Source organism: Mandrillus leucophaeus, unplaced genomic scaffold (genome assembly GCF_000951045.1).
Source record: "Mandrillus leucophaeus isolate KB7577 unplaced genomic scaffold, Mleu.le_1.0 Scaffold264, whole genome shotgun sequence".
Taxonomy (NCBI): Eukaryota; Metazoa; Chordata; class Mammalia; order Primates; family Cercopithecidae; genus Mandrillus; species Mandrillus leucophaeus.
Genome location: NW_012102743.1, coordinates 2,358,708 through 2,372,139, shown reverse-complemented (window position 1 = coordinate 2,372,139; position 13,432 = coordinate 2,358,708). Strand labels below are relative to the sequence as shown.

Here is a 13,432-nt window from a genome sequence, read left to right as displayed (position 1 = left end):
AGTTTGGGGAGTCAGATGCAGTGGCTCATGCCTATAGTCCCAGCATTTTGGGAGGCCCAGGTGGTCAATCACTTGAGCTTAGGAGTTTGACACCATCCTAAGCAAAGAGCGAGACCCTGTCTCTACAAAAAAATACAAAAATATGCTGGGTGTGATGGGGTTTGCCTGCATTCCCAGCTACTCAGGAGACTGAATTGGGAAGATGGCTTGAACCTGGGAGGCAGAGGTCGCAGTGAACTGAGATGGTGCCACTCTACTACTCCTGCCTGGGTGACAGAGCCAGACCCTGTCTCAAAAAAAAAAAAAAAGAAAAAGAAAAAAGAAAAGTGAGTTTGGGGGGAAAAAATGGGAGGACTTTTACAATTTATATAACCAAACTACTATGGGAAGACAGTAACTGGTGCAGGCACTAGACCACTGAGGACATTGTCATTTTTTTTTTTTGCCTCCCAGGCCTGCTTTTCTCTGCATGTCATGTTCAGTCTCTCAGACGACTTTTCTCCTCCAGTCTGGAATGATACTCCTAGCAAGACCTTAATTCACACCTTCTCACCTTCATCCTAGAGAGGAAATAATAAATTATGACTGTTAAAATGATATTTATGGTAGGCAATAAAGAGCTAGCTAGAGTATTTCTGGAAAATAAATACTGCCTAGTTCAGAAAATCATGAGAACTGTTGCTTGGGCCAGCTTGGAACAGGCATCAGTCTTTATAGATCAGTTATTGTGGATAGAAGACAAGGTCATGTAAGGACATGACAGCTCCCATTTTGGCTCACTTGCTTAGAGTGAACAGGAAAGAAAGGAGGAGTTAAGCAATAAAGTTAAACACTCAAATATAGTTGCAATCAGTCACATAGCTGAAGTATCACATATATCTGGAGACTTCAAAATCCAGTTCTCTAGGCCTGAGAACTATCTAGAATTTCAGACTACCTTCTTGATAGCTTCACATGGATGTCTAATTGGTGTCTTAAACTTAGGAAAAAATTCTTGGTTTCTTCCCCAAAAACCTATTCCTTTGTAGTTTTTCCCATCTCAGCAAATACCATCAGCACTTTGTTGCTCAAACAAAAAATTCTGGGAATTTCTGTTGATTACTGTCTCTCATCACCCACATTTAATCTATTAGCAGATTAATTATGTCAAGGTAACCTACAAACACATCCAGAATTAACCCCCAATCCCATTTCTATCTCCACTACTGCCATCCCAGACCAAGCTACTTTGATTTGCAGCCAGTGTTTTTCTTTTTAAACCTGTAATATATTATCACTGTCCCCTTAAAACCATCCAGTTGTTTCCCATAATACTTAGAATAAAATCCTAACTCCTTTTTCTAATTTACAAAGCCCTTATATGATCAGGACCCTGCCTACTTTTCTTCAACTTAATCCTCTCATGCCCTCTATAGGACACTGACTTTCTTTCTGTTGTTTGAACACTACTCATTCCTATTTTAGGGCCTTTGTATAAGATCTGCCTGATATGCTCGTCACCTGATCTTTGCAAGGCTGGCTCCATCGTGTTATTCATATCTTAATATCACTAAATGCTAATTTCCATTAAGTGACTGAACAGCCCAATCAAAAATAGTCATCTGGTTAATCTCTTGTCACATCAGACTACTATAATTCTCTGTACAGAACTTACCAAACCAGGTATTTGTTTTTCTGTCCCTACCCTTTAAAATGTAAATTTCATAGCTGGGTGCAGTGGCTTATGCCTGTAATCCCAGCACTTTGGGAAGCCGAGGTGGGAGGATCATCTGAGGTTAGGAGTTTGAGACCAGCCTAAGTAACATGGTGAAACCTTATTTCTACTAAAAATACAAAAATTAGCCAGGCGTGGTGGTGCAAGCCTGTCGTCCCACCTACTCATGAGATTGAGGCAGGAGAATCACTTGAGATGGGGAGGCGGATACTGCAGTGAGCGGAGATGGTGCCACTATACTCCATCTTCCATCTCAAAAAAATAAGGAAAAAAAAAGTAAATTTCGTGAAAGTAGAGACCCTGTCTTGTTTTCTGTAATATCTTTTTGCAACTTAATGAATTTTAAGAAAGGAATACATTTGTATAGCCACTATCTGGATCATGATATAAAACATCACAAGTCCCCCAAAACCTCCCTTGATGTCCATTCAGACCCTACCAGAAGTAACTGGTAATGTGACCTCTAACATTGCATATTAGTTTTGCCTGTTTCTGAGTATCCTGTAGATGGAATATAGTATGTGCTATCTTGTTCATTCTTGTTCTTTGCTATCATATTCCATTATATGACTATATCACAAATTGCTTAATTGTTAAGGACATTTAGATGTCTTTCACTTTTTAGCCATTATAAATAAAACTACTTCTGAACATTCTTGTATATATCTTTTAGTGCACATATGTACCCATTTATGTTGGGTATGTATCTTTGAGTGGAATTAGTTTGGATTTGCATGTTCATTATTAAAAGATAAGATAATACCAAACCGTTTTCCAGAGCAGTTTTACCAATGTATACTCCCACTGGTAGTGTTTGAGAGTTGCAGTTGCTTCGCGTCCTTGCCAACAGTTGGTATTGTCTTTTTTTTTTTTTTAATCTTTTTTTTAAGGCAGCGTCTCACTTGGTCACCCAGGCTGGAGTGCCGTGGCGCGACCTCGGCTCACTGCAACCTCCGCCTCCCGGATTTAAGTGATTCTTGTGCCACAGCCTCCTGAGTAGCTGAGACTACAGGCATGCACCACCATGCCTGACTAGTTTTTTTTATTTTTTTGTTTTTAGTAGAAATGGGGTTCTACCATGTTGTCCAGGCTGGTCTTGAACTCCTGACCTGAAGTAATCCACCCACTTTGGCCTCCCTGAGTGCTGGGATTACAGGCATGAACCACCGCACACAGCATTTTTTTTTTTTTTTTGAGGCAGGGTCTCACTCTGTTGCCCATGTTAGAGTACAGTGGCATTATCATAACTCATTGCAGCCTTCAACACCTGGGCTCAGGTGACTCTCCTGCCTCAGCCTCCTGAGTTGCTAGGACTACAGGCACATCCCACCATGCCTGGCTGATTTTTAACATATTTTTGGAGTCAGGGGTCTCACCATATTGCCCAGGCTGGTCTTGAACTGGCTTCAAGCGATCCTCCCACACCCCAAGTAACTGGAATTACAGGTGTGGAGCCACCATGCCCAGCTGTTACTGTCTTTTTTATAAAGGCCATTCTATGGTATGTAGTGGTATTTCATTGTGGTTTTAAGTTATTTTCCTTACAACTAATTGAGCACCTTTGCATATGTTGATTAACCATTCAGATCACCTCTTTTTTAAAATGCTTGTTAAAAATCTTTTAACCGGCCAGGCGCGGTGGCTCAAGCCTGTAATCCCAGCACTTTGGGAGGCCGAGACGGGCGGATCACGAGGTCAGGAGATCGAGACCATCCTGGCTAACATGGTGAAACCCCGTCTCTACTAAAAATACAAAAACTTAGCCGGGCGCGGTGGCGGGCGCCTGTAGTCCCAGCTACTCGGGAGGCTGAGGCAGGAGAATGGCGTAAACCCGGGAGGCGGAGCTTGCAGTGAGCTGAGATCTGGCCACTGCACTCCAGCCTGGGCGACAGAGCAAGACTCCGTCCAAAAAAAAAAAAAAAAAAAAACTTTTAACCATTTTCCCTTTTTCTTTATTAATCTGTAACAGTTCTTTATATATAAGTATCTTCTCCTTCTCTTAGTTGCCCTTCTTCTTAATGGTATCTTCTGATGAATAAAAGTTTTAAATTTTAGGCCGGGCGCAGTGGCACACACATGTAATCCTAGCACTTTGGGAGGGTGAGGTGAGCGGATCATTTGAGGTCAGGAGTTCGAAACCAGCCTGGCCAACATGGTGAAACCCCATCTCTACTAAAAATACTAAAATTAGCCACGCATGGTGGTGGGTGCCTATAATCCCAGCTACTTGGGAGGCTGAGACAGGAGAATCACTTGAGTCCGGGAAGCGGAGGTTGCAGTGAGCTGAGATCGCATCATTGCACTCCAGCCTAGGTGACAAAGTGAGACTCCGTCTCAAAAAAAAAAAAAAAAAGTTTTAAATTAAATTTATTTTTTCGGGTTGGTCCTTTTGTGTATTTGTTAAGAAATCTTGGCATGCCCCCAGGTCATAAAGACACTTTGCCCTGTTATCACCTAGAAGCTTTACTGTTCAATTTTTCATATTTAATCCTACAATCCAGTTGGAATAGATTTTTTTGGTATGGTGTGAAGCAGGAGTAAAGGCATATTCTGGAGTGCAGTAGCGCAATTCGGCTCACTCCAACCTCCATCTCCCACCTTCAAGCAATTCTCATGCCTCAGCCTCCCAGGCACCTGGGATTACAGGCGCACACCACCACGCCCAGTTAATTTTTTGTATTTTTAGTAGAGACGGGGTTTCGCCATGTTGGCCAGGCTGATCTTGAACTGCCTCGGCCTCACAAAGTGCTGAGATTGCATGTGTGAGCCACCGCACCTGGCTCTTTATTGCTTTTATGTGCCACCTTTTTCACAAATCAGATGACTATATATGTGTAGGCCTGTTTCTAGATTCTCTTTTCTGTACAATTTGGTGTATTTGTACTTGGATTAGTACCGTACTATGTTAATTATTACAGCTTTGAAATACTTGTTGATATCTGGTAGTATAAATCTTCCAGCTTCGTCCTTCTTCAAGATTATCTTTGCTTTCCTTTACGTTTTGCAGTTCCATATGCATTTTAATATCAGCTTCTCAAATTCCACAAATAACGTTGGTACATTTGCATACTGTTTTTTCCTGTTCTTTTTTATTTTTTCAGTAGCTGGAAAAAACACTTAATTTGTATTCTATTATAACCTACTTTTTTCACTCACCTTTTTCCATGTCAATAAATACTTTTTTTGTTTAATAATATATAAACAAACAGTTATATTGTTGATTCCAACATTTTTCCTTTACACATAACAATGTGATGTACAGCCTTAATTTTTTTAATTTTTTCTGTGCCTCCATGATTATTTTCTTGAAAAATTTTAAGCATTTATACTTACCATAAATATTGAATACCGTTAGACCATGTGTTGCAGGAAAAACTAAAACAACAGTTCCTGGCCTCTGGCTTGTAGTCTAGGGATTATAAAATATGCTCATAATGTCACTGTAATTATGTATAGAAATGAGAGGCAGTATAATAAGTGGTTAAAATATGAACTCTAGAGTCAGAGTGTCTGAGTTTGAAAACCTTCTACTTGCTAGCTATATGACTCTAAACAGTTACTTTTCTTCTTTATGTCCTAAATTTTTTATCTGTTTGAAAAAAAAAAACTGAGCCAAGTGTGGTGGCACATGCCTGTGGTCCCAGCTACTCAGGAGGCTGAGCTGGGAGGATTACTTGAGCCTGGGAGTTCAGGGTCCAGCCTGGGCAACATAGCGAGACCCCCATCTCTTCAAAAAAAAGAAAATAGTGGATAAAGTAATTTTAAAACGGGGTTGGGAGGTTTAGATGAGGTAATATGTTAAGTACTCTGGTGTCTAATGCACAGTGGGTCAATTAAGTGTTGTTATTATGATTGTGATTATTTCTAGAAAAATAAGGACTATAAGTGGGTCCTGGTAATTGTCTTTTTTTTTCTTTTTCTTTTTTTTTTAATAATTTAAAAGTATTTCTGGGAAGAGAAAGCCTCTGGCATGGGCTGAAGGTGCTCTCTCTTCTGGGTCCTGGGAATTATACAAATAGGTACTCTTTGGAATCTGTGATTTTCATTGTTTGTTATTCTTCTAGAAACCCTAATCTGCTCTAACAGTGTTTGGCTCATAGTAGACAGCACCTATGTGTATTAAGTGAGCAAATAAATGAATGTAAATGTGTTCTAGAGAGACTGGTTTGTGAATTGAAAGAATTGTGATGATCTAATTAATGTTTTGGTTTCAGATTTGAAAGATTAGAAGTCCTGGCTGTATTTGCCTCCACAGTCTTGGCACAGTTGGGAGCTCTCTTTATATTAAAAGAAAGGTACATTTGTATATGATATTACTTTAAATCCCACCTATGACACCTTTGGGAACATGAAAGAAACCCGTCAGACACATTTGCTTTCAAGGGTATGAAAATTTAGATGAGCAGGGCTGGAGTTTTGATGCTACAGTTTTTTTATGTTTCAGACATTTTCTTCTGTTTCACTTTTTTTTTACTTCCTTAATGCTGCTAAATTGAGTCAGAAGTGGTTGTGAATGAAACAGAGATTCAGTCAGGCATGTTTGATGCTTATTACACACCCATTGAAATCGGCTTGGCAGAGAAAGATTGAATTACATATTAAGGATAATTTGTGAAAAAAAAACAACTAAAAAGGATAATTTGTGAGTCTCCTTGCCTCATCACTGCTAATAGTTAATAGTTATATTACTAAAAGATTTTGTGAACTTTAAGGTGGGTTAATGATATATTTAATAAAGCTTTTTAACTTTACAATTTATAGGACTTATTTAATACATTTTTATTTATTTTAGTGCAGAACGCTTTTTGGAACAGCCCGAGATACACACGTGAGATTTTATTTTCGATATATAGTTTACTATTGATTCTTATTATTAAACAGTTGGCCAATGTCAGAGTTCAGACTGTGGCAGCATAAGTTTTTGCTTTTATTTCACAAACAAAATTCCCAAATACCAAGACTCCATTTCTTTACCCTTAACAGTTCCCAAGTTCTAAATATTTTTATACTGCACAGGAAGGCCTTTCTATCTTGGCTTCAGGCTTCTCATTATTTCCAAACCTAGGAAGCACTAAGCCAGCTTCCCCTAGTATTCTGTAATTTCAAATTTGACCTTCAAAATCTTTTCATAGCACCTATAGAAAAGAGAATTGGACCAGGCTCAGCGGCTCACACCTGTAACCCCAGCACTTTGGGAGGCTAAGGCAGGAGGATCGCTTGAGCCCAGGAGTTCAAGACCAACCTGGGCAACAGAGTGAGACCCTGTCTCCAAAAAAAAAAGAAATGTATATATATGTTTCATATATGTTGCAACTATGTGATTTTCATATATATATGAAAAGAGAATTGTATGTATCATATATATGTAAAAACAATTGTATTTCTCAACCGCATAGTTGCCAACTATATGGACCTTATCTATTCTGATCAGTGTAATTCCAAAAAGTCTGATTTGTCCAGCATATCATAAAACAAATACCATTAACATTTATACAGATTTATAACAGCGTTTACCTGTAGGAAGATACTGTTAATGCTAAAAGTCCTTTCTTATCCTTTGTAAGATGGAGCAACAGTAGATGGGACATGGGTGATGGGGCTAGAAACTAAGTTCAGGTTCTGTATCTGGAAACACTGAATCATTAAAGCAGACTACTTTACCTTCCCACCTCTTAGTCCCTCTACGTATTGAAATTACCTACTGATAATACCAAGAACAAATTAAAAGTGAATGTTATCATTCTTTTTAGGGGAAGATTATTAGTTGGTACTTTTGTGGCTCTTTCTTTCAACCTGTTCACGATGCTTTCTATTCGGAATAAACCTTTTGCTTATGTCTCAGAAGGTATGTTTTTTATTTACTATTAATATAAAAATCCAACTAATCTCTTATAAAAACAAGTCTTTTGTTTCATTCACTCAAATCAATGAGGAAGTATATTCTGAAGAGAAGAGAGAACTAGCCCAAATGTTCTCAAGTCTTTTTTAAGTGGAAAATTATAAAACAAAATCTCATTAGTTCAAGCTTTAAAATAACAAATTATTTTGAAACAGGCAGGAGTGACCTGTAAATTAAATCATATGATGATGAAAAATTACATTTACCAAATAATGTGAGATTTTAAATGTGTAATCTATCTAAGAAAAGTCTATTGTAAGCATTTTAGAAGTCTCAGTATACTTAGAATAGTTGATATGCTAATTGAAAATAGTTGTATTTTGTTAATAAAGTAAGTTCCCAGGAACTTCTCTTTGGCAATGGTGGATGGGCATATATATTTGCAAGTAGCCAAACTTTATTTCTTTTGAAATATTCTTTTATTTTGAAGTGTTTACAACTTCAGACTGATTTTTCACTTTTGCAGTCTAAATTATTGGCATTTTTCAACAATTTCAGTGTTTTGGAATCCCACTAACACACAAAAGAGTTAGCCACTAAGAGATGGTGAAGTGAGGTGAAAACAGAAGTGGGATGTTTGCACAGACCCACACTTTGAAGTATAGAGAAGCACAGATAGGTGTGGATCTTTTTAGATCTCACTCTAGGACAGTCAAGAGAAGAAAGTTTTCTGAAATGCCCATTCAAGTTTAAACAACTTCATGAATGTTATGAAGATAAGTTGTGTTTGTATGAGTTAAAGAATTACTGCATGAATTAGAAAAATAAATAATGTTATTTATGATCACCTGAATTTCTTGAAAAAAATTCATAATTTATAAAATACTATAACACTTACTCTAGAAATTTTTAAGATGGTGCAGAGATTTAGAAACACTATTTCTCTGTAAAGATCAGGAAGACATAAGAAGGAAATAAGACTACTGATAATCTTATGACCCACAGATAATATGTTAACATTTCTATGTTATTCCTTTCACTTTTTTGTATGCACACGTACATATAATTTTATGTGCTTACTTAGAATTGTATATATTACAATTTTATGCCTGGCTTTTTTTTTTTGAAACGAAGTCTCACTGTCTTGCCCAGGCAGGAGTGCAGTGACACAATCTTAGCTCACTGCAACCTCTGCCTCCTTGGTTCAAGGAGTTACAGGTGTGTGCCACCATGCCTGGCTGATTTTTGTATTTTTAGCAGAGACGGGGTTTCCCCATGTTGGCCAGGCAGATCTCAAACTCCTGACCTCAGGTGATCTGTCCACCCTGGCCTCCCAAAGTGCCGGGATTACAGGTATGAACCACTGCGTCTGGCCATGTCTGGCTTTTTTGTTAGCATTGTGTCTTCAGTATTGCTTCTCATTAAATACTCTTTGAATGTAAATGATTTTTTAATGCTTGCATAGTATTCTGTTATGAATATTTTAAAATATTTTATACATTTCCAACTTTTCCTTTTATAAATAACTCTATAATCAGCCTCTTTAGATCAACTTTGTCTGCATTTTTTATTCTTTCTGTAGGATAAATTCCCTGAGAAGGAATTATTTACTGGATTAAAAATACAGTATTTTTTAAAGGCTTTGTTGTATATTGCCAAATTTATTTCCAGAAAAGTTATCTAGTTTATATCTTTATTTATTTTATTTTATTATTATTTTTTATAGAGACAGAGTCTCCCTGTGTTATCCAGGCTGGTCTCAAACTCCTGGGCTCAAGCAGTCCTCTCACATCAGCCTCCCAAAGTGCTGGGACTACAGATGTGAACCACTGCTCCCAGCCTACTGTATATTTTCATTAGCTGGAAATGAAGGTTCCCAGAAACATCAAGATTTGTGACATTAGCTGGGCTTGGTAGCATGTGCCTGTAGTCCCAGCTACTCAGGAGGCTGAGGTGATTGTATTGCTTGAGCTCAGGAGTTTGAGTCCAGCCTGGGAAACATAGCAAGACTCTGGCTTTAAAAATAATGAAGTCTGGGTGTGGTGACTCACGCCTGTAATCCCAGCAGTTTGGGAGACCAAAGCAGGCGGATCACAAGGTCAGCAGTTCGAGACCAGCCTGGCCAACATGGCAAAACCCTGTCTACTAAAAAATGATAAAAATTAGCCAGGCATGGTGGCAGGCACCTGTGATCCCAGGTACTCAAGAGGCTGAGGCAGGAGAATCCCTTTAACCTGGTAGGTGGAGGTTGCAGTGAGCCGAGATCAGGTCATTGCACTTCTGCCTGGGTGACAAGTGAAACTCCATCTCAAAAAAAAAGAAAAAGAAAAAAGATTTGTGAAATTACTTGAAATTTAAGTGGAAAATAATATTAAGTACTTTCTATATGCCAAGCACTGCTAAATACATAGAATAGCCCATTTAATTGTAGCCATATGAAGTAAATACTTTTATTATGCCCATTTTACACTAAGGCACTGAGAGATTAAATTACTTACCCAGTGCTACACATCTAGTTAAAGGCAGAGCTATGATTTAAAGCCAGATATTCTGACATCTTACTTAACTGCTCAACTATTTTTCTTTTGCATAAGTCTTGCCAATCTTTTTTACATGATGGTACACATTTTAAAAATGGATATTTCTGTAGCACTCTGGGATAAATGGAGGAGGATTCTTGAGCCTAGACACAGGCTACTTGTCCAAGAATAGTAACTGACAGGTATCTTTGTAGGTATCCAGGTCCTCACCTGGCTTTTTTGAGAGTTGAGGGAAGTAATTTGTATGTCATTTGAATATCCCTTATCTGAAATGCTTGGTGCCAGAAGTGTTTCACATTTTAGGTTGTCTTAGATTTTGGAGTCTTTGAATTATATATATGGGTTGAGCATCCCAAACCTGAAAATTCAAAATTCAAAATATTCCTATGAGCATTTCCTTTGAGTATCATGTTGGTGCTCAAAGTTGTGGATTTTTGGTTTTCAGATTTGGGATACTCAGCCTATACCTATGGCCCATTCCCAGCACACTGGTTAGGAAGCTCTGCTTAAAAGTATACAGAACCGCCGGGCACGGTGGCTCACACCTGTAATCCCAGCACTTTGGGAGGCCGAGGCAGACGGATCACCTGAGGTCAGGAGTTCAAGACCAGCCTGACCAACATAGTGAAACCCAGGTCCGGAGTTCAAGAGCAGCCTGACCAACATGGTGAAACCCTATCTCTACTAAAAATACAAAATTAGCCAGGTGTGGTGGCATGCACCTGCAATCCCAGCCAAATGGGAGGCTGAGGCAGGACAACTGCTTGAACGCAGGAGAGGGAGGTTACAGTGAGCCAAGGTGGCACCCCTGCACTCCAGCCTGGACAAAAAGAGTAAAACTCCATCTCAAAAGAAAAAGTATAAAGAATCTTTAAAACTTTAATAGTAACAATGACATATCTAAGTTCACTAATTCCTTCAGGTCAACTGTATATTGTGTAATAGTTGAAACTGCTTTTGACTTAGTAGCATAAGGGCATAAAAGAGGAAACATTTATAGATTTGAGGAGTAGCATGTTCTTTTGTAATGTTATTCAATCACTGCCAAATTTGTTTTTTAAAATTAAAGAACTCAAATATTTCGGATAGTGGTTTATTTTCTTCTATATAGATAATTTAAGTATTTTCTTCTTAAAGCTGCTAGTACGAGCTGGCTTCAAGAGCATGTTGCAGATCTTAGTCGAAGGTAAGATGTTACGGAGTTTCATGATATGCATAATTTAAAGGAATACACAAGAAATGCATCTATCATGGGAACTTAAATTATTCATTGCTGAGGTTACTACATGAATCACACAGATCAGATTGTTATTCTCCTTTTACTTTTTAATTGACGATACAAAAGAGAACTTTATAAGTGAAAGGGCTTTGTTCACAAATCCTTTTTGCTTTCTTTAAGAAGTACACTATGTGGTACCAAAATACAAATTATCTTTACAAGGTTGTCACCAGTTTTATGTGAGTTCTGCTAATGGATATTCTTTCTGTTTGTTTTTTCTTAGCTTGTGTGGAATTATTCCAGGACTTAGCAGTGTCTTCCTTCCCCGAATGAATCCATTTGTTTTGATTGATCTTGCTGGAGCATTTGCTCTTTGCATTACATATATGCTCATTGAAATTAAGTGAGTATTTTTTATTGTTGTCAAGTATGTTTTGATTTCTGGGGCCTTAATTTTAAGAGCATCAGCAGGATGGGTAGTGGTCAAGCTTCTAGCAGTTTTGCTTATGACCTGTGTAACTTAGATCACGTCTTTTCCTTAGGTGTCTTCATCTGAAAACTTAAGGGGCTTGGGTTCAATAAGTATTTCTTACCACAGTATATAAAGCAGACTGGAAAACAATTTAAATTGCCTACTGCTGACCTGACGAGTAAAACAGAAAAGAGAACAGTAAGAAAGAGATCTGAACCACAGCTGCTATTGCTGAGAGAGGGAGGAGAAGAGGACGTAGGTGTGAAACAATTTTTTAAAAATAAAGCCTTTTAGGAAATAGGCTTTACACAGCTGCTTTAAGCTTAACATGTTATGGCATATGATTCTTTAGCTACCCACCTTTTAAATATTAGTCTTTACTAGAATTTGTCCTTCTTCTTCTTGCTGTTTTGTGTATTTTTCTTTAAAATCACATGCAAGTATTTGTTTTTGTTTGCTACTTCTGTGGGATTCCCAGATTTTTATTTCTAGCCCACATCTCTATTGAATTACAAAAGACGTGTCTTCCTGACTTCTGTATGTGTCTACTTTAACTGAACCTATTTTCCCTTAACTCCGAAACTGTTTTTTCTTGTATCTCCCATCTCAGTGAATGGGAGATCCGAGAAAACTACTGTCATTTATGCCAATGCATTCTTATTTTAAATTGCATTAAAATATACATAACATAGAGTTGCTTTTTTCCTGAGATGGAGTTTCGCTCTTGGTGCCCAGGCTGGAGTGCATGATCTCGGCTCACTGCAACCTCCGCCTCCCGAGTTCAAGCAATTCTCCTGCCTCAGCCTCCCGAGTAGCCGGGATTACAGACGCCTGGCATCACACCCGGCTAATTTTGTATTTTTAATAGAGATGGGGTTTTGCCATGTTGGCCAGGCTAGTCTTGAACTCCTGACCTCAGGTGATCCACCTGCCATGGTGGCTCATGCCTATAATCCCAACATAGAGTTTTTTATTTACATTGAGTGTACAATTTAGTGATGTTACATGCAACCATTACCACTATCCATCTCCAGAACCTTTTTCCTCCTTCCTTCCTTAAACTCCATGCTCATTAAACAGCTTTCCTTTTCTTCCTCCTCACAGCCCCTGGAAACCACCATTCTACTTTCTGTCTTTAGGAATTTGACTTCTCTAAGTACTTCATAGAAATGAAATCATATAATATTTGTTCTTTTGTGTCTGCCTATTTCACTTAGCATAATGTCCTCAATGTTCATCTATGTTGTAACGTGTCAGAATTTCGTTCTTTTTTAACGCTGAGTCACATTCCAGTGCATAATGGGTAAACAACGCATTTTGTTTACCCATTTATCTATCAATGGATATTTGAATTGGTTCCATTTCTTTCACTATTGTGAATAATGCCACTGTGAACCCGAGTGTACAAATACCTGAGTCCTTCCTTTTAATTCTTGTGGGTATATACCCAGAAGTGAAATTACTGGGTCATATGATATGATAATTCTGTATTTATCTAATTTATTTAATTTTTTATTTTTGTGGGCACATAGTAGGTATATATATTTATGGGGTACATGAGTTATTTTGATACAGGCATACAGTGCATAATAATCACATCAGGATAAATGGGGTATCCATCACCTCAAGGATTTATTTTTTCTTTGTG

At 38.0% G+C, this 13,432-nt stretch overlaps 1 protein-coding gene across 2 annotated transcripts in view; it reads left to right on the top strand.

Moving 5' to 3' along the window:
* Window positions 1–13,432, top strand: part of SLC30A6 (solute carrier family 30 (zinc transporter), member 6) — a 71,527-nt gene that overhangs the window by 28,430 nt on the left and 29,665 nt on the right. For both annotated transcript variants that reach the window (XM_011984245.1, XM_011984244.1), the window contains 5 exons: window positions 5,929–6,009; window positions 6,507–6,542; window positions 7,465–7,559; window positions 11,231–11,279; window positions 11,596–11,715. In XM_011984245.1, the coding sequence (XP_011839635.1) occupies window positions 5,929–6,009; window positions 6,507–6,542; window positions 7,465–7,559; window positions 11,231–11,279; window positions 11,596–11,715 (381 nt within the window). The remainder of the gene's footprint in view (window positions 1–5,928; window positions 6,010–6,506; window positions 6,543–7,464; window positions 7,560–11,230; window positions 11,280–11,595; window positions 11,716–13,432) is intronic.